The 26,837-nt window shown below is 44.1% G+C and overlaps 1 protein-coding gene across 1 annotated transcript in view; it reads right to left on the minus strand.

Moving 5' to 3' along the window:
- Positions 1-856: 856 nt before the first annotated feature.
- Positions 857-26,837, minus strand: part of cacng2a (calcium channel, voltage-dependent, gamma subunit 2a) — a 59,978-nt gene continuing 33,997 nt past the window's right edge. The window contains exons 2-4 of the mRNA XM_076086559.1: positions 19,654-19,740; positions 2,784-2,924; positions 857-1,437 (exon numbers count right to left, since the gene is read on the minus strand). Coding sequence (XP_075942674.1) covers positions 902-1,437; positions 2,784-2,924; positions 19,654-19,740 — 764 coding nt within the window. The 3' untranslated portion in view covers positions 857-901. The remainder of the gene's footprint in view (positions 1,438-2,783; positions 2,925-19,653; positions 19,741-26,837) is intronic.

A 26,837-nucleotide genomic window follows, 5' to 3' on the forward strand; every position in this document is an offset into this window, starting at 1 on the left:
TTTGACCTCTTTGGTTGGCTCTTTCTGTTGAGGGGTTCAACTCTCCCGTTACGACCCCCCCCCCCCAAAAAAAAAGAAAGCGAACAGGGACTGAGAAAAAGTCGAGAAGGTTCTATTAAAAGAATAGATATTATTCTACTGTTGGCTGCCTCGGGTGGCATCAGCCGCTGTGCACTGCTGCTACCTAAAGCACCGTCTCTTGTTCTCAACCTTCACACCAGCAGGAACTGAAAGAGTCTTTTCTCATCTCACCAACAGCACTTGGTTTAGTTAACTTGTTTTTTTTCTTCTTTTTTGCTTCGGTAAAGTCTGTAACTCTTGATTATTAACGTAATAATGTATTTATAAAAGTAATACATTTATATATATATATATATAGTACCTTTGTTAGAGATTACAGATTGGGCTAATTCTTACTGAATCCCAAACTGTAACAATTCACAGTTTTAATGCAAAAAATGAACAAAGGAGTCAATAAATAAAAGAGGTGTATATCTGAGCTTCACCTGTTGCTCTGACCAAACTTGTGGGGCTGAACTGTCAAACCAAAGGGCTATGAAATCATGAAATCTTTATCTCATAAATGCCCCCCCCCCTCTCCTCCCCCCCTCTCTTTAAGTGCCCAAAACCTCATAAACAGACCCTGCGCAAAAAAATGACAGATCTCACTCTCTCTCGAGACACCCTGACCCATTCTCACTGTTCTGCCATTCAATCCAGGAACACAGCAGACCTGTTGAAACTCTCTCAACAATGGCAATGGAAACGTCATGCAGCTGAACAAAAATAACAAATGTCTATAAACATGGAAATCCGTCTTCTCCCGGGGCTGTCTGCACCCACAGGGGTTCCCGTGTCTCCTGGTCTCTCCGCCGGGCTGCCCTGGCCTGCGTCGACTCCCTCATACCGGCGTGGTGCGGCGGTTGGCTGTGTTGGTCTGGCTCGAGTCTTTCAGGTCCTTCTGGATGCAGTTGTGGACTTGCAGGAAGTTGTGGTCCCTCTCCGAGTTGTAGGTGGCTGTGGGCGTGCCGGAGGACTTGAGGGTGTCCCGGGGCAGCGTGTACATGGAGATCTCCGTGGACGGTAGCGCACTGAAGCCCTTGAGGCCCACCGGCGAGGTGTCGCGGGAGTGTGACGGGTCCGTGGAGCGGGAGGAGGAGCGCGAGCGACGCCTGTAGCGGTAGCGGTAGCTGGGGATTCGCGTTATGGCGGAACCTTGGAGGTAGTCGGCTGCGCGCGCCCCTATTCGGAGCTGTCGATGGCGGTCGATGAACATGTGCACGGCCAGGACGCCCACCATCTCAGCCATGATGAAGGACAGGGCCCCGAAGTAGAAGGACCAGCCGTAAGAGTAGCTGTTCTTCTTCGATTCGCTTTTTGAAGGGTCCCCCGAGTTGGCTGATATGTACACGATGATCCCGATGATGTTGCTCAGGCCTGAAGGGTCAGGATGGAGAGGGGCGGTTTATGGGTAATGAGTTCGTGTGGGAAACAAGACACAAAGTATCAGTCAGGATGAGCTCATGTACGCTTAACTTACTTTACACATCTTACCAAACATGTTCTGATTCATGCACTGTACACTAATCCTGTCCAACTCTCCATCAAACATCCCTGATCGGAGACTTTTCCCTTGCAGCGAGAACCGAGAACTTTAGTTCTTTTGAAAGTGTATAACGTAAACCACATCCCATCATACATCCACACTTTTATATACTTTGACTTGTTAGTTAAGTCACACAGGGAGAAATGTTTGACGTGGTATCTGCGATGGATTGTAAGGAAAGTGTGTCAGGGACACCTTATTTTTAGAGATGAGTCCCAATGGAGGGCTGTTAGCCCAGCAACAGGATCAAGAGAAAAGAAAAGAGGACAAGAGACAGAAGAATAGAAGAAGTGACTTGTAGCTGCAGTACAAGAGACGACCGGTGCTTATGTTGTGTTTTTGTCTGGTGGTATAATAATAATTACAAAAGAGTGATAACAACTTAAAGGAAAAGTTTTTGGAAAAAACGCTGATTACGTTTCCTGAGTTATATGAGAGGATTTATTGAAATGTCATGTCTGTAAATATGAAGTTACAGCCAGCACCCAGTTAGCTTAGCTTAGCACAAAGACTGGCCTACCAATACCTCGTTGGTTCAAACAATAAACAACACGATAATTAGTGAGTGAGTGACGTAGGTGTATGTAGATATAAATGGCTCTAAGGTCACGAAAACACGACGATTCTAATTTTCAGGTTATTATACACTAAAGAAAACATAGTTAATGTTATATTCCCTTCTGTCAATAGATCCTCCTAAATGCTTTAAAGTACTAATCATTTAGAATGACCCATTTTGGAATATTACATCACTGGATTATAATTATTGATTTATGTGTTCACTGTAATGTTGCAGCTGGTAAATGTGGAGCTTATTCTACTTTATACACAGCCGAAGTAGCTAAATATCTAATAATACATCATAATTTATTATATTTTGTATGAATAATCTAAATAAAGTAACTAAAGCTGTCAGATAAATGAGGTGGATATAAAAAGTACAATATTTCCCTCTGAGATGTGGAGTAGAAGTATAAAGCAGCATGAGATGGAAACACTCAAGTAAAGTACAAGTAGGCCTACCTCTTAAATAACTGTACTTAGTTACATTCCACCCCTCGAGGTTAGTGACAATGACACATTGTTCAATAAAAACAGGTCTAATTCAAAGACACGTTTGCAGAAAGAGGTGCCTGCACACTGAACCGATGCCTCGTGTGTTATGTTGTCGACTCACCTGCAGACACGAAGAAGATCCCTGCGCTGAGTATGATGTTGTGGCGTGACTTGTAGAACTCACTGGCAGCTATACACAGGCCTCCCATGAAGAGCAGGATGACGCTGAGGATGGGGAAGATGCTGGAGGCTCGCACCGCACCTGGGAAATCAACGGAGGACAGAAAAAAAGGGAGAAGGGAGAATGGGATGTAATTTTTGGCGTTTGACGGAGAACAGCCAACGGGGGGAACAGAGACAGAAGGGGAAATGGCAGCGGTGAGCGCAGGGATGAAAGAAGTGATGAGTGTAAAGAAACAAAGAGAGAAAAAGCACATTAGAATCCATTTCAGCATCTGCTCCTTGTGTGTGAGCACATCCTAATCAACACCCCATCAGGCCTGTGAAAGACTCCATCAACACTGTCTAGTGAGTGTGTATCCCCACAGTGAGCCTGCTACCCAACCTTATGTAATCACACCGCTGCACCCTCTCCCTCTGTCTTCTCTCTGCACACTTCTCCGCAGACCACAGAGCTGACTGGCTGCTTCGTGTAGCATCATGTGAACGTGCAGTCAACAGAAGTGCTACGGGGCTCTGGCATGCACAGCAGCCGGGTCCGCAGTGCAGAGGGATGCGGCCCGTCGCCCTTGAAGCTCAGCAGCGTCCTTGCAGCTAATTATCAAGAAGCAAAAAGAGGGAGATGATGGTCCTTTTGAGGTCGGGGTCAAAGAAGAGCTGCGCCCTCAGGTGTCAAGTGAAAGTAAGAGTCATGGTGGAGTTTGAGAAGCAGACAGTTGTTGTTTGAGTTTTCTATCACCTCCAGCCATACCTCCCTCCCCCCCTCTCTCCTGTTTAACATGCACACTTAAACTTTCATCAGGCTGGTTAAATTTTCACCACTTCACCTCATCTCCCCACGTGTCTGCCGCCTCAGCACTTTCGCAGCTTCTCCCCAAAGTGCTGACGCCGTTTCTGGGTGGCTGTGTGCTGAACTCGGCCGCCTGCACCTCCACAGGGACACGCCGGGGCTCCTGGCGGCCCATCTGCCTGCCTACCTGCTGCCATTCATCGCTCCCTCCTCCACCCTTCTCTCTCTAACAGGGATTCACTTATCCTCTACCCTCACTACACCCTAAGGCTTTGTGGCGCCCGGCCCCGGCTCGGTGGGAAAGCCACCGTTAGCCCACAGGCGGGCAACGGCTGCAGGGGAGGAGAGCGCCAAGCGGTGGCCACGGCTGGCTGGATCATCTCTCAACAGTAACCACAGTGAGACCGGATGAGGCTCTGTGTGCTGCATCCAGACATAATGACTAAATTACTTCACAAAAGCTTTTTTTCTTTCTTCCAGAGCTTTGGTGTTGCATGGAGTAAGAGTGAGTTTGTGTGTGTGTGTGTGTGTGTGTTACGTGTGAATGAGAGGTGCATTTATCATTCATCACATCAACAAACTGTTGAACAAACAAACTATTTTTGTTTTCTAGAATATCCCTTTAAATACAGCCTGCTGCAGCCATGTGGTCATGTGAAATGTGAAATGTGAAAATTAAACGAAGAGAGTGAGATTTACAGTGATGTTGGTGAAAATAAGAAGCCAAGACATCGGTTGAAACATCTGCTCCAGACTTGTTGTGAGAAATAAATAAAATACTCTCCTACTTGACTGGAAAGTTCTTTCTCAAGTTCCCACATCTCACTCTTCTAAGTTGCATATTGGACCACAAACGGCTTCTTATTTGACTTCTTCATCATGTGTTGTTTGGTGAAAATGTCGATGTCCCAGAGGCATTTATAGGGTTAAGGCAGCAGGGAAGGAAAAATAGTCATGAAATCTTCAGAGTTCCTCCTCACACCAGAAGGCACATGTTCACAGGTCTCATGCACTGTTTATTCTGGTTCAGGTGTGTGAAAATTGCATCTTTTCAGAGACGCTTTATTTGTTTTTGGGCATGATGTGAAATGGTCTCCAGGACGGAGGGATCAATCTGAATATCTGACGCCTATTCACCCCTGAGGTCAGAATGCTAATGATTTTGGTGACCTCGTGACCTTTCTGCTTGTGCCACCATCATGTCAAAACCTTTCACTTGTCAAAATCTAATTGGTATGACATGTATCAAGCACATTCAATAATTCAGGATGTTTCATTTTCTAATATTGAGCAGGTCGCCTTGACATTTGGTGAAAACTTTAATGAACCCAAACGGATAAATTGATTTGATTCTAATGACCTTATGTTCAACAAATGTTACATTTTCATCCCAAACACTATTTATTAATAAATAATCTATATGATGATTAGTCTGTCCAACACTTTTATAATATTCATACAATACAAAGGGATTTACAACAGGAAGCCCCTTGTGTTTGTGGCTCACGCATTCAAAGTAAAGGTTCTGTTGTGTGTTCATGTTAAAAGAAGCTATTTTTGAATAATGTGTTTTTTAATAATTTTTTGTTGCTTTTTATAAAAAAGAGTTTTCAAAATAAATTATTTTGTAAAATCTATTATTAATTCATGTTTTTATAATTTGATTAAATATAAATGAATAGCATGCTATGTAATGTTACCATGACACAATTCTTTTATGTTGAGTTGCTATTTAAATGACCTGTAATGTGGTTACAGGACAGCAGTTGATAAATATTGTAGCTATTATTAATATATAAAATGACGCAGTCCTCACATTTGTATGTTTTTTGTGTATAAAATCTTTAAACTCGTCTCAATCAAAACAGAAGATTGCCTCTGTGTGTTTGATGGTAACAGGCTGGAGTGATGAATGTGAATGTGTTTTTGACCGTAACGCCTCTGCTCCCTGTCCCACCTGTGTTCATCATCGAGTCGTCGTTCAACATCATGATGTGCTCATCACTTTCTTTTACCTTGACTTTAACCTTTACAGCCCTGACGACTGAGCTCCAATCTGTGTGATGAAGAAGACTTTAACGCTGTTATTCACCGTCCTCCATCTTTCTGCCTGCTGCGCGCACTCATCCCGACATCGTCGTCCAGCAGGTCTTTCCTTTCTCTCTCTCTTTCCATGTCTCCCTTCATTCCCACTCAGTCAAAGCCTGAGCCTTCATCCCGTTAACCCTGAAGATATCGACAGGGCCGTTCACAGCACATTACCTAAGAGAGGGCACCGCGGCTCTTTTTCATCCGTCAGCTTCATTTGCAGAGACAAAAGAAGGATAGAGGGTCAGACCAAATGTATTGATTAGTGACGAAGGGGCTGTTTAATAGTGCCGGATCTCAAGGTGACACAAAAGTTTAAGAAACCTCGGAGAGGCTCCGGGCCTGACCTCTGACCTTACAAAATAATGTATGTAAACTAAAGTTGATTGACTTGTGCTGCTTGCCTCAGTGAACATTGTTTTGTTGGGGAAACCCTGCAGCTTCTGATCGTGAACTGAAACGTTCCCGGGTTCGAGTCTGGCTTCGGACCATTTTTGCACCTTTTTCCTCAATTTCCTGTCATCTCTCTATTGTCTTGTCCAAAAATACTCAAACAACGTTATTTTTCTGCGGTTATTTTTCCCATTACTTTATAACAGAGTTGACAAGTGCAATCCATTAATCAGAAAGGTCACAAAAAAATAAGATCCTGGTTGAAAAATACCAGAATGTTCCTTTAGGTCTGTTAAACTTATAAAAACTCAAACTGCTAAACCAAATAATGCTGTTTAAGATTAGTCTGTGGAAACAGTTCATAAAAGGAGTTAACTCTCCCTTTAAAAAGAACAAAATATTACTGTCTCATTTAGCACAATAGTATTAATTATCATGACATCAACTGCCTGATGAAGCCCACATTATTTGAACTCTCCTTCAAACCACATTAAATCCAAAGATATAAGGACTCGGTGTGGCAGCTGGTCTCTACACAACAAGTGCCTCAGGTTTGGAGAGCGTCTGAGACATCTTGAAAGCAGTGATGGAGCTTTCCAGGGAAAGAGGATCCAACTCATTTGCATGGCCTTCGAGGATCATCTGCCCCGCACTGCTTCTCCAGTCCCACACATTCTCTGTATTAACATCCACGTTTTAGCAGCCCTTTGGAAAAAGTCTCCTGACTTTCACAGTGACCTCCCAGCATGCACTGTGCCTTCCCTGGTAATTGGTTTGGATTTTTCATTACATGACCATAGACTGTATATAACAATTGGACGTAGTCACCGTGACGTCACCCATTGGTTTGAGGACTACGGTTTGAAAGACTCAAGTTAGACATTTTGGCCGTCGCCATCTTGTTTTTTTGCCGTTGTAATGGTGTTTCTTTTTGCAACCAAAAGTGACCCAAGAGCGTTGAGCTAAGTATCGAATGCTGAATTTTTAGGCAACCAAACGTTACAATTCATGAAGTGAAAGCACACTGTGAAAGGGTTAAATTTGTAACACGAAAACACGGACAACACCGTGGTAGAGACCTGTCAATCACAGTAGCCCCGCCCTAAAGCATACCCTGCTTTATGGTCTGTTTGACTCTAAATGGACCATCATTTACTAAATGAACATCGTGCTGTATTGAAGAAGACTTGAAACTAGAGATTGAGACCATAAACTCATGTTTACAATGTTTACTGAGGTAATAAATCAAGAGAGAAGTAGAGTCATTTTCTCATAGACTTCTATACAACCAGAGGAGTCGCCCCCTAGTGGCCATGAGAAAGAATGCCATCCGGTCAGGATGTACGCTGCATAACACTGAGTGTGTTTGCTCCTAGCGAACACAAGCAGCTACAAGCATCTTGTTGCCGTACTGAGGATGGGAATTGTTGGAGGAAGACGGGACAATAACTATGCCTCGAGGCAGTGAGGCTGCTTCTCTCTGAGAGGCCACCTATCTAAAATCTGGCCTTCCTCAACACATTCTGGAGGTTTCACATCTTCCCTTTCCTTCTCTTAAGGATCGGCTGAGCCTCTGTCAGAGTTTTGGATCCTGCCTGGAGGGATGTTTAAGCACAGCAGCACCCCGAGGGGGGGGAGGCAGGCAGAGAGACTGACAGGCTGACAGACAGACAGGGACTCGTTTCTGCTGTGGACGGGTTAGTGCAGAAACAGGTCCACGATACTCTGTGTTTAACAGTGCTGCACAGGGTGAGACAAATGTATTGATTCGTTGTTACATGGAGCTGATGTTGACCTTTAACATCATACTCTGTTGGCTGATAATGTCAGCCACCTCTGACATATTGAAGGTTTCCCAGTGATCTGACTAACGATCACGCAAAACAGTTTTGTATTTTACTTGTTTCAGCAGCTCATGGCGACTTGAAGTAAATAAGATATAATTGAGAGATAATGCCAATTCACAGTTATAACTTTAATAAACCTCAGTCTTGTAGTAAGTGATGGTTTCATTACTACTATCAAAATAAATCATTTTGATATGCATGTGATAAATGACACAGAACCGTTGTGCTTCTCTTAGTATGTAGCTTAATAAATACTAACAATTACACTTATCATTGTCGTCTGGTCATTATAAAAGAATAAAAAGCACAAGGTCAGACTGCAAATTTCTACCCATTCTTGGCGAACTATATCTTTTGCCCTAAGGTGGACAAATGTATGATATACTGAAGTAAAAGCACCAATACATAAAGTTACAACCTTGACAATTAACTTTGCACCGCCCTGCACAGGGGGCTTAAAGAGACAGGCGCTAAAATAGCACATTTCAGACAGACGGTGAATGCAGGTTGATTCAGACAGACAGTATGAGGAAAATAATGTGTTTCTTGAAAATTAAAGCATGTAAATATGTTCCAGTAGAAACCTAAAATACAAGTATGAGCCTGAAAATGAGCATGATGCGTCTCTTTTAATACTGATGTATCATGATACGCCTTGTTTATTCCTGGTGCGTCTGTGCACAAGTAGACCTTTACTGTTGTAGCTGATGGAAGTGGAGCTAGTTTTGTGCCAACTTAGCGCTCAAAGATTAAAACTTTATCAATGGTGCAACTTTAGTGACACAGTCAACTGCTCGAGTCCTGGGAAAGAGCCTCAGCGACGCTCCTGGGTGGTAAAACGGTGTCAATCTCCGGCTGCTGCAAAAACAACAACCAGTCCAAATGAAAGCTGTGACCTCGGTGCTGATAGCTAATGACAGCGGCGACCTCCGCAGCGTCTTGTGTTTCAGAAGCCCTCGACTCGGCACACATGAAAGGATGCTCAAGGGAGCCCTGTGATTAGCACCGCGGTCGGCGTTTTGATGTGGGTCGAGGTCGCCATCACAGAGAGCGCTGAATCTTCTGTTTGCCACCCCCGACACCCACATTCATGTGACACCCAGTGAAGGAGTGTTTCTGGGGCTGAACAACAGCTCTGCACTCAGCTGATTACACATTAGAATGCATTTTAACAGGATTTCTGGTAGACCCCTTTGCTAAACCCCTTTCCCGACTAACTAGACACAGCCAGGCCTGTCACGCTGCCTTGTTTTGTAGAGTAACAGGTTTAGCTTGAAAAGTAGCTGCTCAGGATGAGATCATCTGCTGTATGAGAACGTAGAAGCTACTATTCCAGAGTTTAGATCTAACGTTACCAGTTTTGTATCACAGTCAGCTTTATTGGCAGGTATGAGTTCACAAACTAGGAATTATTTTTTGGTTGCTCATTTGAGCTGTAGTTGGCTGAGGTTGAGCTCATATTTAACTTATTTTCATTATGGATTAATCTGCTCATTATTTTCTCCATTAATTGATTGATCGATTGTTTAGTTTGTAAAAAGTCTGAAAATAGTCAGAAATGCCGTCAGAGTTACCCAGAGCCCAAAGTGACTCCTTCACAATGTCTGTTGTGTTCCACAAACAGTCCAGACCTCAATATTATTAAAAATTCAAATGATCGAAGTAAGGAAAAAATAAAAGCAGCAAATATTCACATTTGTGAAGCTGGAACCATGAAATGTTCCAATCACAACCGATGCCAAATAAGGTTCTGTCAAAAGATGAACCGACTAATCGTATCGGCTGCAATTGTATGTTTTGAGTGCAAAACTCTTAATTTGTAAAGTAGTTTATCTACATTCGTCTCCTGATTGAGATCCAACTGGGGTGCATTCACAGTTTAAATAATAGGAAGTTGCACCAAAGCTCAACTCAAGAGACTGAATGTTTGAAGGAAGAAAAACGAAATTACATCTTTTCTCAAACTCTCAACTGGCTTCTATTTATACTGTTTTCCTTGTGATGATTGACACTTTTCTATTTACCACCAGTATCGCTGGTTGTTTCCTGTCAGTTGCCAAAATGAGAATTGGCACACACGTTTACTTTCCCCCAGATGGAGGAAATCTCATCTACTTTGATTTTATTGAGAAATAACACTGAATATTGTCAGTATTTGGTTTCCCTGATCCTTCATATACACACGTAGAAAGAGGCGAGGAGTTTCCCAGATTTTTGAAAGTAAGAAAGAAGAATGAAAGTCAGAATTAAACTCCAAAAGCTTCTTGTTCCAGCTTCATTTCTGTGGACAAAATCCCTTTGAACGTACATGGAACTAAAACCAAATGGCTGCTCCAGTGATGATTTAGGTGTGTCCTATTAAAGGGGAAAGCATTTTGTATATTGTACTTTGTGATTAATTGAGATCACTTTGTAGAAATCAGTTTTCACTTTGTCATTTAAAGCTAGGGTCGGTAATCTTTTTCGAAAATCTTTTTATTATTTGGCAATGAATTAATCAAAAGCTCTGACAAAACAAAGGTGATTATGAATCCCGCTGCTTTTCTTGTAAAGACCCACTCTGCGTAGCTGGTTGAGGAAGAGACTGTTGGTTAAGGTTAAGGTTAAGGTTAAGGTTAAGGCCTTGTCTTGGGGTAGTTAGGGTCAGGTGAGCCCATGGGTCAGGGCATTCATAATAACGGGGTATCTGTGGCTGTGACAGTACTGTAAAAAATCCGTCCATACTTGCTGCAAGCTACTTTCATTGGAAAAGAGTTGGGCAACACAGTGCTGAGTTTTTCTTTTGGATAATTTTCATAGCCGTTAGCTCCGCCCGGCCCTGTCGTCCTGCCAGCATGCGTGCCAACCAGCTCCCAGAGACACAGGGGGAGAGTGGATACTGTGTGTGCTGTATTGATTGGCACGGCTGCAGCTCAGGCTGGTGTCCGAGCGCTGGCACTCTTCAGCGCCGGCTGACAAACAACGTAATGAGACTCAACACCCATGCAGGCCTCGTGGCCGGGTTTCTGCAGCAGCGAGTCCTCCTCGGTGTCACTGTGGCTTCACTCATGCAAAGACTCACACTGCACACACACACACACACACACACACACACACACACACACACACACACACACACACACACACACACGCACAAGGGAGCTAAAGAGTCAATCCATCAGTGGTGGAAGTACTGAGATCTTTTAATACCACAGTGTAGAAATACTCTTGGTAGTAGTAAAAGTAAGTAAAAGTCCTGTATTCAAAACCTTGCTAAAAGTAGAAAAGTGTTTGCATCAAAATATAAAGTACCAAATGTAAAAGTATTGGATTAGAATGATTTATTGATTTATTAATGTGTTCGTCATTTTAATGTTGCAGCTGGTAAGGGGGGCGAATTTCAGCAACTTTATATATTGCTGGGTAGTTTAACCTGTGATAATACATCATCATTTACAAGTAGAGTTATATTTTGCATTAATAATCAGAATGTAACAATCAACTAAAGCTGTCAAAATAAAAGTAGTGAACTAAAAGTTATAATATTTATGTCTCAAATGCAGCGGATTAGAAGCATAAAGTAACATACAATGGAAATATATACGGAAAGTACAAGTGCACCAAAATTGTACCTGTGCAGTACTAGAGTAATATACTTAGTTAATTTCCACAGCTGCAATCCGCTAAAGTTATAGTAAAGTCTCTGCTTTTAATATTCATCTTGAATACAAGTGAAATCTGAGTTAGAATCGAAGTCCTTTAATGTTACAGTTGTTAACTAAACTTCCCATTTGTGGTGAACTTTATCTTGTGCATCACCTTTTTATATTCTACTGACATCATGAAACCTACAAAAAGTACATGTCTACAAATAGCAAAACCATATGTACTGTACATGTGAACAAACAGGAACTCTCTCCTCTTTACGGCATCTCTTTGCACCCTCCACCATTCTCTCTCTCTCTCACCCTCTCCTTCTCTCCCTCTCTCTTTCATTGACAGGGTTGAGAGGAAATTAGCATTGGCTCTTAATCAGCCTCCCCCAGCCCAGAATGTGCTGATGTGCAGGACAGGGTCATGCTAATCAGGTGCCTCAGCTCCCAGGCACATTGATTTAATACTACAAACGCTTATTAATCCCCTCCACACCTCCTCCTCCTCCTCTTCCTCAATACTGAGCCCTTGCATCGTCCTCGTCCTGACCAGAAGCTTGTTGTCCCTCAGCCCCCGACTCTCACCCTTCTCAATCTCCCCCAATCTCAACACCCCTCCCTTCAAACATCTACAAAACATCTCCGAGGGAGGCTGTGTTAAAACGTGTGAAACAATGTGCATAAACAAAGAAAATTAGCTTTGGTGGCTGAATTCAAAATTTGCAAGAATGCTTACGCAGCGTTCAGCCTGCAGCTAAAAGCTTATGTGTCCTGACAACACAGCTCGCAGGCAGAATGCAATTTGACTTTGAATTGATTAGAAAATAAGTGCAAGTCTCCCTCGCTGGCATTTATAAACAGGAACAAGAGTGAGAGCTGAGATGTTCAGATTTGACGTTTTTAAGACGCCTCTGGGAATTCATTATTATACGCTATTTTGTGTCTCATTCATTGTATTTACACTCATTTATGTCGTCTTGATTTATTTCTATTGGCAGTTTCTTTCAACTATTCCCCGTTCCTTCTCATAACTTCTAATGGATATCCACTAATTTATTTAAAATGTTCATAAAAATGACATCCAAGGGACAGAAAACAAAAGTTACAATAATCAGATGTATGTTAAACTCAGTTTTATCATACGATTGGACATTTTCCTTGAAACAAGACTGATTTGAACCATCCAGGTTTTTTAGTGTCGATTAGACAGAAAATTAATCACAACTCAACTTTTCAAATTTGAGTATTTGCGTTGTTTTAAGTCCTGATGGAACATTTAGTATATTTATGTTTTGGACTGTTGGACGGACAAAACAAGCAACATGAACCATCTTACTGACCAAATGATTAATAGAGGAAAAACAGATTAGTTTGTTGCTGTGTATATAGTCATTTATCTGCAAAAGCTTGTGGCTGTTTGAAAAAGTTTTCATGGTGAAGACGGCATTTGCGCCAATCCACTCAAAACGTACAAGATTCAAGGTTATTTCATGTCCAGGGATCCTTTTAAAAACATCAAAATCCTCCCAAAAACCTCTCCAGCCTAAATTCAAAGCAGATTTGATCCTGAACTGAATTATGTGTCACGATCAGAAATGATCAAAAGCATCACAGAAGGTAAAGGCCATAAAAAGAGTGTTTGCTTGCAGAGGGAAACCAACACACAGAGGGAATTTCATACTTAAAAGACCTAAACTTTGGAGCATACGCACTTCATTTATCTAACTTGTGTTTTTTTTATATTTGTGGAAGGTGCAGGAAGCCTTCAAACAAACAAAAATCAAAGAGAAAAGATGAACAAGACTCAAACCTTCCCATCACAAATCTACGTGCAGCATGGGAGACTGTTAACGGGGAATATCAGGAAGAAAACTCACTTTCTCAGTGCTTGTTGCATTGCTGCAGATTAAACCAGCCAACAGGGCAGAAAGGAGTTAAAATGCAACATACAACATTAATGCAGCACTAATATTAATCCAGAAACATCACATGTAATATTAAAAACACTGACGGGAACATTTTAATGCATTATGAGTACTTTTTGATGATACATACTTTTTCTTAAGGTTTTGAACGCAGGACTTTTACTTGTAGTGGAGTATTTTCACAGTGTGGTATTAGTACTTTTACTTAAAGGATCTGAATACTTCTTCCGCCACTGGACGTACATTGACGATCCCCACACATACGCCGCACCATTAGAGCCCACGGTCCTCCCACTGAGTGCTGCTATGTCATATTAACATAACACACAGACGGGACAGTTAGAGCTCCCTCACACTGGAATCAATTCACATGACAGGCCCGCTCAGACAATTAAAGTTCCCTCCACAGAACACATTTCAATTACTGTAATTACCCTCCACTCCACCGCTGCTGTCCCCACAGATCACGCCTGAACGTCTGCGTGACAGCCAGAGCTTAGCGTGGCCAAACATCACACACCAGCGGGGGCAGTGAGCGCCACACCGAGGGAGGCCTGAGCTCAGATTCTTATCTTTGGTCACGTCAAATGATGAACACGATTATTCTGCTCAACACAGAGATCTCAAATATTTACGTATAAATCCCTTTGCTCATGAAACCTGTGTTCATCAAACTAGCCTCAATATGGATGTAAAATAATATGAAGGTTTAATAGCGGGATCATTTCTATGTTGTGATACAAATCACATGTTAAGAAGTCATATTGCTCCCATTGAATCAATTGTAAAAAGAGTTTGACAAAACAAAAACTAGTAAATTTCAAAGAAAAATATGTTCTCAGTGACTTTTAAGTAAATAATGAACTGTTTCTTTACACTGGAGCTACCATTTCACAAAATGACAAAAAGGTCTAACAAACATGTTGACCCTGCATTATTTATATCCATGTCTACACTAAGTCTTCTTCTTCACTGGCTTTGTTGACGTATTGGTTCATTTGTTGCTGTGTTACTGACACCAACTAACAATCAGCAGAATATTGTGAAAACGTGCTCAAAACAAAATGAGGACCCTCTCATAAAAATATTGCTTCATATTTCTGAATATTTCTCAGAAAGTCAAGAAGGTACCTTTGAGTGACCAGTTCAGGGGTCCAATCCAACCACAAAGGGTTAAAACATCAACTCAAGATTAAATTGCCCAAAAGTATTCTAATCATCTTCTACAGTGCAAAACAAACAGAGAGTAAATCTATTGTGTTGTTTTATTTCTTTATCTTGAAGCAGCTGGAAGTCATTTCACTTTTCATTGCATGAGGATCAGCTTCCCTTCTGGCTTTTCACACTAAAGCTGTTTTTATTTTGATATGTTGAGCACAAACAGTCAAACCTGACATTCTACTGCTTTATGTTTGGAAGTAAAAAGAGGACACAAGCATGCACTCTAACACTTTGATGTGAATTAACAGTAACATTTCAATATTGATCTGCGGTATTATTCTTATACTTTATATTCCTGTGAAAGCAATGCATTCTGGGAGTCATAACGCTTGCTCCCATGATCCATGAACGGTCAAGTGTGTGTGTGTGTGTGTGTGTGTGTGTGTGTGTGTGGGGGGGGGGGGGGGGTTCACAGTAATTTACTAATAAAAGTAATAAAATAAAAGTGACTGTGTTTCTGAGATCTGTAGATTGTACATTATCTTGCTGGTGAAGCTGCTACCAGTAAAATACTCTACTTTTACAGCAAATTACTGTACGTCTTGTCTTTTGATATAGGAGATACTGAACATTGTACCTTACAGGATGAAAATGCTGCCTGTAATTTTACAGTAAAGTTATACAGTGTTTGCTGTTACATGATGAATAAATGTGTGCATGTAAAACTGGTCTGCGAGGGTGCAGCCGTCTCTTGATGATGCCCCGGTGACAACACGACACCGTGTATTATAATCTTTCTTTGTTATGAGGACACACTCTCTCACCTCTGTGTCTTACAAGCTGCGACGTCTCACTATATTCCCTGTTAATAAGATATGAAGTTAGAGTGCTAGCACTCACTCGGTCAACCAGGACAAAAATGATTGGCTTTTAATTTATTGGTCCGTGTCTGTGCTCCCGTCTTTTATGTATCGCTCGATGGATTCCTTATTTGTTGTCTTGGATACCGCTCGAGGAACAGGATGCTCAATGTCACCGCGACCGACTGGGACACCTGCTAAAGGAAACACAGGGGCTGGATGTTAACTTCCTCGCCTGCTATAATATATTATCTACCCGTCTGACAAGTTCATCTCGGGTCACGTGATGTACAAACTGGCAGCAGAGACTCTGCAGTGGTCGACAAGCCAGCGATGCCGCTCTGCCCTACAAGCCCCTGCGTGTCCTGCTCCAGACCCATTGATTTTATCGGGCGACGCAAAAGCCAGATCAGGCCAGCGTCCAGTCTGCCGCGAGGCCTCAGGGGGACACAGGCTGTGACAGGCCTGCCCTTCTGTCATCAATGTCAGCGGATACTCTCAGACGAACGCATGCAAACACCAGAGGCAGAGATCAACGCATGCTCGGGGGGGGGGGGGGCAAAAACACTCCCGGGAAAGTTCATAAGACAGTTAATTGAGGGGGTAAAAAGGGCCCCCGATATAGTGCTTATTAGTTTATAGTATGGAAGTGGGACACGCTGCAGGATGGGGGGGGGGGGGGGGATTCTTCCCAGTGGGCTGCTGGGTGAGAAAAACAATCGGACAACAAGCAAATACGCAGCCTGAAGCAGCAGAACATGTTGTGGCCAGGAGTGAGAGAAACACGAGACTTAATACAAACCATAAAACTATTCAAATGAATCAGCAGTGAAATGATGGAAGAGGTTCTGCACACAGTTTTTATATGAAAGCTGAAATAATAACTCATGTATTTTGATATTTAATCGTCTCAGTCATTAAGCCAAAAATATGTTCTGGTTCCTGCAGGATTCTCTGCTGTGTCGTGTTTCATAGCTTTGTAAAGTGAATATATTTGAGTTTTGGACTGTTGGTCAGACGAAACCTTGCACTCTGGGAAGTTGTGACTTGTATTACTTCACTGCAGTTTCATAGACTAAACAATTAGTCTGTAATAATCTTTAGTTGCAGCCATAGCTTTATTTTATGCGTGTAATGCATTCGGGGCCGTAGATAACAATTATTTTGTACATCAATGAATCTGCTTTACAGTATGGGGCATTTTCTTAATTCAGTCTATAAAATCTTGCAAAAAGTATCGATCACATCATCCTGAAGCAAAACAGGAATTTACACATAAATTGTTTGTTTTGTTGAAGCAACAGTCCAAAATCATAAGTTAATTATTCTCGCATAAGAAAACCAGCTGGAAGCCGCTTTACTAATTTACATAATTACTAAAATAGTTGTTTTTTGTTGCTATGATTTATTATCATGATGATATACACACCAGCATGCATCCATAGGAGTCAGACACACACATCCCACCTCCCCTCACGTGATCTTCCTCTCGTTATTACACTGAATTGATGTCTTTCAGTTTAGCATTAGTAGCTTGCATAACGGGGCGTTTTCTTCCCTTCTTTCTTCTCTCTCAGCTGCTTAGCGCCCAGTAGAGCAGTGGATGATGGGAGCTCCGACACGGCATGATCTAAAAACCCACTGGCGCTTTATTGTGCCTCAGCTGGCTTATATAACCCCTTGTGGATGTGCAAACTGCCTTGCTATTGGGAGAGCTCACGGAACAGACACACAGGAGCTACTGATATGCGGCGTGTCTGTATGTGTGTGACAGCAGATCCGAGTGTGTGTTTGATGAAGCGTGTTTTGCAGAATGCAGTCAGATTTGTGTGTTTTTTCCGCTCAGAAGCCACAGCACCAAATATCTCCCTCTTCCTCCTCCTCCTCCTCCTCCTCCTCCTCCTCTCTACGCTGTGTGATGACATCACCGGTGTGTCCCCTCGATTTCTGGACCGGCGAGCTCCCCGGTGATGTCACTTCCGCCGGGGCCTTCACCTGAAGTGACATCATTTCTGTTGCATAACTAACCCTCTGCCCCCCCCCCCCCTTCTCCTGTGAGAGCAGAGGCAGCTTCTCTCCGTCTTTGACCACCCAGAGGCGCCGCGAAACTCCGCATTATGGAAATACCAGGTGTGTGTCCGTGAAATGGAAATGGGCAGATACAGAAAAATACATCACACCCCCCAAGATGCTCCTCTGTGAACTCTTCATGCACCCCTTTATACAGCTTAATGCTCTGAATCGCCAGGTCTCACTTTCAATCCAGAGAGATGGCAACAGGAGCTGCACAACTCCTGACATGAAACATTCTGGGTGTGAGGGTGAAGAGACAGCGATCGAGAGAGAGGCCTGACCTATATAAGAAGGAGGCTGAAATATTTATGGATGCGAGTGTCCTAATTGGCAAGCCACTGGGAGCACTGCGGCCTTCTCCTCCAATCACAGCCAGGGAAGAGGTTAACACACGTGTGTGTGCACACACACGCACGGATGCAGACGAGCGCCGGTGGTACGAGGGGCCTGAGCGAGGCCTCCGCCCCGCGACCCCGTCGTCCCCGGCCTGAGAGACGCCTCTTTACGAAGACAGATCTGCCTTCGCAAAGGGCTCCGACGTTGTTCGAATCATTATCAGAGCTGTTATCATAACTGTCCTCTCTGGCACATATGGACGGGAACAACCGCTCAGAGCGCTAAGTCAAACACAGCCTAATTGGCTGGGCTTAATCTCCGGCACTGTCACGCACTGCTCGGCTCTCTGAGAGGCCTCATACTGTCCCTGCTGATGGACATGAAGACACGGACACTTTCTGACTTCTAGTTTCAAACCGCTGCGGGCTGTAGCGGCGAGGAGGGAGGAGGAGGAGGGAAGAGGAGGGAGGAGGAGGAGGAGGTACCACTTCAGGAGTCATCAGGGACTAAAGTTAATGTGGCTTTTTTATCAAATATACCAAAGAAATCCATTTTATAATCACTGTTTCAAGTTACTTGACAAATGAAATCTATTTCACATTACGTATTACTTATGGAAAGAAGTAAGTCTGATTACAGGTGTACTAATGTGTCCGTGAAAAAGTCGTATAAGTCCTTTAGTGTCTCCAGCTGTTTGAATGTTCACAAGTGATGTCACTTGAGTCAGCGTCCTTTGAAGACTACAAGTTTAAACTACACAAACTGTTTGACTAAAATGTAATGATAGTAATCCCGTACACTACTCGCACAGACTGCTACTGTGTTACATGTGTCTGTGTAAACAACGGGTTTCCGATGCAGTGACACTCTCCAAATAAGTTTCTCTATCAAAGCTGCTTTAACAGATTGCCTCACAAACGAAGAGAACGTCCAAATCGGAAAAGAAAGTCCTCCCGATTGGACCAGATCAGCAGGACTGCAACATGTCAGTTATTGTCCTTCCAAAATCAAAACTAAATCAAAATCTGCCAAAGTGAAAGCAGATTTACTGATTCAGTGTTAATAAAACGCTCTTTAAAATACTCATGATTCATTACTTAGAGCTGTAATAAACACATATTCATTTTGACCGGTAATGAAACAAACATTAAATAAAACCAACTTTTAATTTTAACTCGAGATGTTGCTGTTTAACTCGCTGACTTCAGGAGTCTGTTATTCACAAATGAGCGTCTCAAACACACCAATCGGCCAATCAGAAGAGAGTATTGAGCTGACGATACTAACACTACATCACAAGCTCCGAGTCATTGTTGTGATTTTTTTTAGGATTAGCAGGCAAATGAGTTGGACAAGCATCTCTGTCTTGCTTGCACAAAGGGAAAGAGAGCAGAAATCAATGGGCTGTGTTTACAGGGTACACAGCCGACTGTAACACTGCACGTTATGTTACACACAGCCAGGCAGTAAAAACAGACGAGCTGCTTGGCAGGACTCAGCCTGGCCGGCCCTCCAGTGACACACGGGCCAAGAGCCGCTACTGGCTCCGGTCTGACACGGAGCTCAAAGTGGGACAGATTTTAAAAGTAGTCTGACAATATATCCAGAGAACTTTGTGTGGGGGATGGAGGGGGGGGCTCCACAACTTGAGCAGCAAAATCTGATGTGCAAATAGGATTTATATGTGTGAAAAGAGGGAGACTCACGTAAGAAGTACTCAGACGGGTCCGCTTCGTAGTTCGTAGTTTCCTCAGGAAAGTGGTCTATCTGTTTACACATCCCTTTGAGGTTTCCTGTTGGGGGGGAGAAACAGAAAGAGTTCAGTGACGTTCACACACAAAAAACATCAACATGACACAAACTTCTACCTTTTGTAGTAACTCACAAAAACGCTTGCGAGTTCCTATATGGTGTCAGAACAGTTCATAGAGGACCCTTAAAATGTCTCTCGCACAGACCAGAAGAAGCTCCTCTGAGCACCAGGGCCTCTCCGGCAGCAGGTGGCGGCTTGTAAACAAGAGCAGCGCAGCTGGTGCGACCTGGAGCCGCTCCAGCTGCTGTGCATTGGGAAACCTCATCTCTTAATGCTCGTTCATTTGGCTGACACCTCGCCCGGGCCGGCTTCTCTGTCCATCCAGGAAGCGGCGCGCCGGCATTCCCTCGCCCTCCCACTTCCTCCTGTCCGCTCTCCTCTATTTGCAGCCTCTCGGCGGAGTTTTGGCATTGATGAGGTCACTCAAGGTGCCGTGGCGGGGGAGGCGCCCATAAGGCGGCCATTACCACGACCTGCTGCTACAGCGAGGAAGGCAGATGCCTGGGCGTTTGATTGGACCAGATTAGCGTTTTCATTAACTTCTTCATCTCCTCTCCCTCCAGCGGCCCTCTAATTAGGCGAGCAGGTGTTGGTTGCCATGGTGCCAGGTGTTGCCGAGGAGGTTTTGGCAGTGAGGCATGATGGGCACAGCGGGGCACGGTTATTACTTTGTGAATGGCCCACATGCAGTGGAGAGAGAGAGAGAGAGAGAGGAACCCCCCCAGTGATGACCACTCAGACATTAGACAGAGTGTCACCTGGAAAAAAAAGAGCCATCAAAGCGCCTTCGATCCGCTCTCCCACCATTTGTGTCACAGCTACCTGCGGGTTGGCAGCCGCCGCCGTCTGTTCAGAGACTCGTGTATGTAGATGTTTGTTTTGATTGTCTCAATGTCGTTCTTACACCGAAACGTGGAGCAAAGTTTTTCAGAAAATCAGTGCAAGAAGATGAGAATTAATGTGCGTTTGCGTCCACGTCTGTTGGATGAGCTGTCAAAACTCAAACGATGGAAAACCAAGATGGAAATTTGACATTTCTGTTTGTTTCATGAAATAATTTGAAGAAGATAAGACTCCTGATCGTTCCACACAGATCTGATGTTTTTGTCTCTTCAGTGGAGGTTTAAATGCACGCTATGAAGGAATTGTCTCTTACTGTTTGTAAATGCAACATTCTCCAGCGCACGCGGCCTGTCCGTGCTTGCAAGACCACAGCCCAGCAGTGTGTCACCTGCAGCATCACATGCGGCGGTGAAAGCGAAAGCCAACCCCAGGCTCACTCTTGTTGTGGAACAAGCTCTGTCCCCTTGGAGTTTTGTCTCGCTATTATTGCTTTTTTTTGGTTATAGCTTCCTCTTGGATGCATGTTTGCGTTGCACATCCACTGCCCAAAGGCTGACGCCCAGAAACATCCTGAACACAGCAAAGTAATAATAAAGAAATGCAAAATCGAGGCTGCATACATACACCACCACACACTTCTAGTGGGTCATATGTGAAGGATTACTTATTATGACTCTATACATTGTTTTAAGGGAAATCCTACATATTATACCTTCAAGTCATATGTTTCATGCAAGTCATGATTTATTCACTAAGTCTGTCTCCACTTTGTTGCATTTTCTTTAAACAATACACCAGCTTTTCCATCATCAAACGCAAAAAAACTTTTTCTGCAAGAGTTTGTCTTGAATTGACTGTCTTTCCACTCTTTAATGCATACATGTAATAAGCACATAAAAGCAGGTGGTAAGAACATCCGTACAACTTTTCTTTTAGTGGTGATTGTGGGAACCTGTACGAAAACCCCACTAATCCTTAATAGACACAATCAAAGTGTCCACTCTACTTCTTCCCAGTCTTTAGCTCCAACAATCAAAAACACTTTTCTATTTGCATCAACAGGTTCTGTGGCAGTTAGGACAAGAGCGAGACAAAGACCAAGAAAAGCAGGGAGAAAGACAATGCAGCGGGAAAGAGGAGGAGGGATAAATATAGGAAGGGCAGCGAACAGAGAGGTTTTGAAGGACGGAGAGGGAAGATGGAGTGGGAGGTGGAATACATCAGTTTTAGGCCTCAGTAATTGCTGAGCCATGAAAAAGCCCTCCAGAGTTTAACGGCCCTGCACAGTTTTGAACTCAATGCTCTGATATACGACATGAAGCTAAAGGAGATTAGAGAGCTCGTTCCAATCAGCTGGAAGGTGATCTCTGTTAACTAGTGCGGTGGCATAAAGCTCAAAGTAATCCGCCGAAGCTTTGGTGGAGATGCTCGGCAGCTAGCTGTAGCAATCCAGCTTTCAGATGTGAGCTGGTGCATACTGTAGGTGTAACCCCTCCTGCAACGACTCCCCCAGGCTGCTGCTGGAAATAACACCGTGTTCCTCTTCAACTTGCCCGCTTAAATAAGCTCTAAATAAGTTGTTTCCAGATGAGGAGCGCGCACACACTCGTGCCGCCTCTCGGAGCATATTTCACTGAAAGATGACTTGTGTTTACATACGACTACATCGCACGCTCCCGGTGGAGCTGTCTGAGCAAACTAGCAGCAGCGGCAAACCCACAGAGCACCGTGTGTGTGTGTGTGTTTTAACAACGTTATCAAGTGGGTGTAAGATTTGGTTTGCAGCTGGCCGTCCCATCCGCAGTTGTGCGATTTTGTAATAGCAGCTGTGGAGAGTGGCCTATTGGGGGAACCACTTCAATTAGCGTGCTGAAAGATTTATGTGACACTTAACCGCTCCAAACGGTCCTTTTCTTGTAAGACATGTAAACTCAGCAGGCTGGTAAATGTTTTATAATGGCATTTTCATTTCGGAGACCTCCCCACGTGAGTGTGAGCGCGGGGCCGAGGCGTGGAGAGCGCCGTCTGGCCATTAAGATCTTTGGCAGGGGGACCACTGTTGAATGGAAAGCTGCTACCGGAGGCTCAGGTGTGTAGCGGGTCAAAACACTTAGCACTTCAAGAGGAACACCTGTATTCACTGAGCAACACTTTCAGCACAGAGCGCCGGATTAAAGGCCTCCGTGTTTAAAGTCACACAAAAACTGTGTCTTGCTTTTGCCAGTTTCACATTTAGTTGACAGAAAGAGGCAGGAGAGCGACATTTTTAAGGGCTTTAAAGATCCCAAATGTTTTGGTAACTGTTAAATTACAGCCACATGAATCAGGATGTGTGCAGTTGACACCAAAACAGGACTAAAGAGCCTACAGTGGCTCTGTTAAGTACCGAGCATGTTGGCGTCGTCATGTCATTTAGTTGATTTAACAGGTAATTGGGACTTTCACTTGATGATGATGATGAAGCTGGTTGAAAAGTCAGATGAACACCAAAGTTATGGGAGATTTCATAACAATTCATCCAATAGTTGTTGAAAATATTAAATATTTTAGACCTGACTGACATTGACATCCCTGATCTATTGTGCGATGTTGCAATCTCTTTCATTTCAGAAACTGGTCAAAAAGTGTGCTGAATACTGTTCAAACATCTTGGATGGTAGCAGAATTCAGCTCAGTAGGAAGGAATTCAGTCGGGTTTTAATATTAGAATACAAGAAGGCAAAGGTTTTGTTCATTTTCTGGCATTTAATTCTCTAAAGACAAACATTATGATGGGAAGAATTAGCTAACAAGGTGAAAACATGTTTTTCCCGACAGTGAGTCAAGCTTGTGATTGTGTAGCCTTTAATCACTGTTCGAGTGTCAGAGGGCTTCAGATCATTTAAACACAACAAATGAAAACCGTCTGAACTCTAAACCCTCGTCGAGAACAAGGTTTTAGGATTGTGTTGAAATCCAGACGGTGCCTGACTGAACAGTGTAATGATAATAATCAAGTGGTAATAATTTGTAGAGCCGTCATCAAAAGAGGGAGCAGGTTATCTGAGACCTCCCGCTGAGATCACCAAACCCACTCGGACCCTTGTGCTAGGGGGAGGGGGCCGACTTTTACTTAATCAGCCCAGTCACCGCTGTGCCCCCCGACAATGGGAATGAGCTGTGGGCTAACTCCATGCCCCCCCCCCCCCCCCCCACCCCCACCCCCCAATCCTCTGCAGCCATAAAGCACTTCATTACCACAGAGCCTGCAGAGACAGAGAAGCACTTAACAGTGGAGTGCAGTGGAGAGAAGGGGGTTGTTGTGGAACAGAGAAGGGGGGGGTAGATTTATGGTTGCCCACCACAGCGAGGCTCTGGGTCTGCTCCTGAGGGACCCGGGGTTTATCTGGTCAGCGGCGAACCCATAACCACGGGGAGAAGCTATTCCTGGGCCGGTGACGTTGCTGTGTTGCTCTTTATTCGTGTTTATAAAACAAAAAGAGACGCTTTCCCCTGGCGGATGTTCACATATAGGCGCAGGGTTTTGGAGCCGCTCCAGCTGAGGCTGAGCTCTGCTTAATGTGGAAGCCTTCCAAGGTTTAGGTGTTGACTGGTTAAAAGAGGTTTTTCTTCTGCTTGTTGATACCACCAGAATGGCCCCTGGCTCCTGGTTATTAGGCAGCAACAGGAAAAGTAAACCCTCATTTTCTCTCTGGCCATCTTCCTCTGAGTGGGAAGTTTCTGGCCTGCTGCGGAGGACTTCCTGCAAGTTTTAAGGCTACTTCTCCCACCTTGACTCACACCAAATTAAATGAGGTCATGAAAGTGTTACGCTGAAGCTTTCTGTAAGTGACTTGCGTGCTAATTATTATTTGTGCAATAACTATCATTGGTCATGTTCTCTTTTTATGAATCATTAGGCTATTTGTAAGAGGTGGTTGCGGCAACGACCAGCGCAAGCAGCAGTTGGTGGAAGTTGGGTCTGAAAGGATGTGCTGAGAATAGACGGTTCAGAACCACACGTGTTTCTGGCGCAGCATCACTCCGCTGCCAATCTCCCAAACTTAACACACCTATGTAACACTGTATGAAACGCTTCTCCCTCAATTCATCAAACCCCAGGAGGACAGCAGGACAGATATGTTGATGAAACTGCAGCCTCCAATTTGAGAAGTGCCACGTCAGAGTGCAATGCCATTACGCACGACCGTCAGCGTTGTTTACCTTTATTAAATCCTGTACAAAAATAAAAAAGACCAGGCTGCTACATGATAACTGCACACACCTCAACATACATCAGTTACAAACTTGCAACTCTCCAAAACCGACCATCCCGCCCACCTGAAGCAAGCTCTCTTTTTTTCACTCTTTCAGTCATTCTCTTCCCTTTTCGTGTGCAACACTACCTTCAAGGAAAGATCATGCCCCCCCCCCCCTCTCTATGACAGCCAGCTTTTCACCCCACCTCAGTGTGTGGCCGTTCAGAAGAACTAGAAACACTTTTCCCTTCCAACACGGTCGAATTACACTTCAAAGGAACTAATTATTCTTGAGCATCATGCCTTTAGTAGCTCTGTGCTAAGAGGTTACCTCATAGCCACTGAATTGTCAACTTGTGTTGTTTGTGTTTTGCAAATGGAGATTTTAAGACACTTCCAGCTAAGATACATATGTTCACTGAAAGAGCCTCTTAGGACACTGAACCTAAATAATTTGAAATAAATAAACTGGACCGAAAGGTTGAAAGTCCTGTGTTTGTTTGACCCATCCGACTACCACATCTTCCCCCTTTATGGAATGTTACATCTTTATATACATCACTTGTCTTCCAGAGCAGTTGCATCTAATAAGGAAACCGATGGATTTACATTGTCGTTACTTGAAAGACTGTGTTATACAGATAATAAAGGGTTACTTATGCGTCGGTATCAGACGGCGAAGAGCGTGACAAAGCATTGGTATTTAGCGCCCTGGGAATGAGATTGGGCTGCATACCCAGGGTGCGTGAATAACGATTCTGTCTCTCCATCGTATTTGCATCGGCTGTCATCACACTGTACATATGTGCAGGGTGGAAAGAACCGGACGAATCCCTCCTGGACGCCCGAGGAGAGAGACATCCTGGTGAGGCCTGCCCACACACACACACACACACACACACACACACACACGAAACCCTCAAACAGCAATCCAACATGATCACAGCTGCCACAGCGCTGCAGACAGAGACAAAGGTTTGATGAGACACAAACACGGAGGAGGTGCATGATGGTAAGGGGAGGATGGAGTGAGAGGTGATGCAGGGGGCTCAGGAGGACTCTTGACTGAGTAGGAGGTGCCGTTTCAAAAGAGTTAGAGAGAGAGAGAGAGAGAGAGAGAGAGAGAGAGAGAGAGAGATTCAAGCCCACTTCTGATTCGTCAGTGGGCGGCATTCTCAAAAACTTTCCAGGCAGCCGCCGAGTGCGTCAGCATCCAGAAACCCTCTCCCCCTCTCCCCTCGCCCACAACCTCCTCCTCCCACCTCCATCCTCAGTCCCTACGGCAGCCGTTGCCATGTGGACATCAGTACCGGTTGCCATGGATATAGCTACCTGGGATGGGAGAGGATCACATGGACGGAGCCGGCGGTGAGGTGTCTTTAACCCCTGGACACACACAGCGGCTTCAGTGACACAGCATGCAGCATTGGTCAGCTGCTGCTACACGGCAGTCTGCAAGCTCGTGCTCGCTGCACACAGCAGGTGGGCCCGCGTCCTTTCGGGTCAAACACATAAGCGGGACTATAGCACCGAGCAGCCAATGGAAAGAGATATATGGCACGCACGGGTCATTTAGCAGCACAAATGAACACAAAGGGCATTGCAGCACTCTCATGTGCATGCATGTATGTGCGTATAAATCCCCTGTGGTTGAAAAGGTAATGGGTTCCCGCATGTTACACGCTGACATCCCCCCCCCCAATGAACAGCCGCCCTAGCAGCAGTGACAAGAGCCCTAATCGCCTTATTCATCTTCATAATCACACCTTATTCATCCTTATAATCACTATATTCATCTTGGTAATGACCCCGCTAAGGCAGGGTGGCCCATACGTCTCCCCCTCTCCCATCACACACACACACACACACACACCAGACAACACAAATGTAGCTTCTCCGCCTCTGAAAACATGCTTTTTTCATGTCAGTGCTGCTGCAGAAGTGTTGTGTGAAGACTTAAAGACACAGTGAAATGGCAGGTGGAGCAGCTTAAGTT

Source organism: Anarhichas minor, unplaced genomic scaffold, assembly GCF_050575085.1.
Source record: "Anarhichas minor isolate MPS153535 unplaced genomic scaffold, ASM5057508v1 ptg000007l, whole genome shotgun sequence".
Taxonomy (NCBI): Eukaryota; Metazoa; Chordata; class Actinopteri; order Perciformes; family Anarhichadidae; genus Anarhichas; species Anarhichas minor.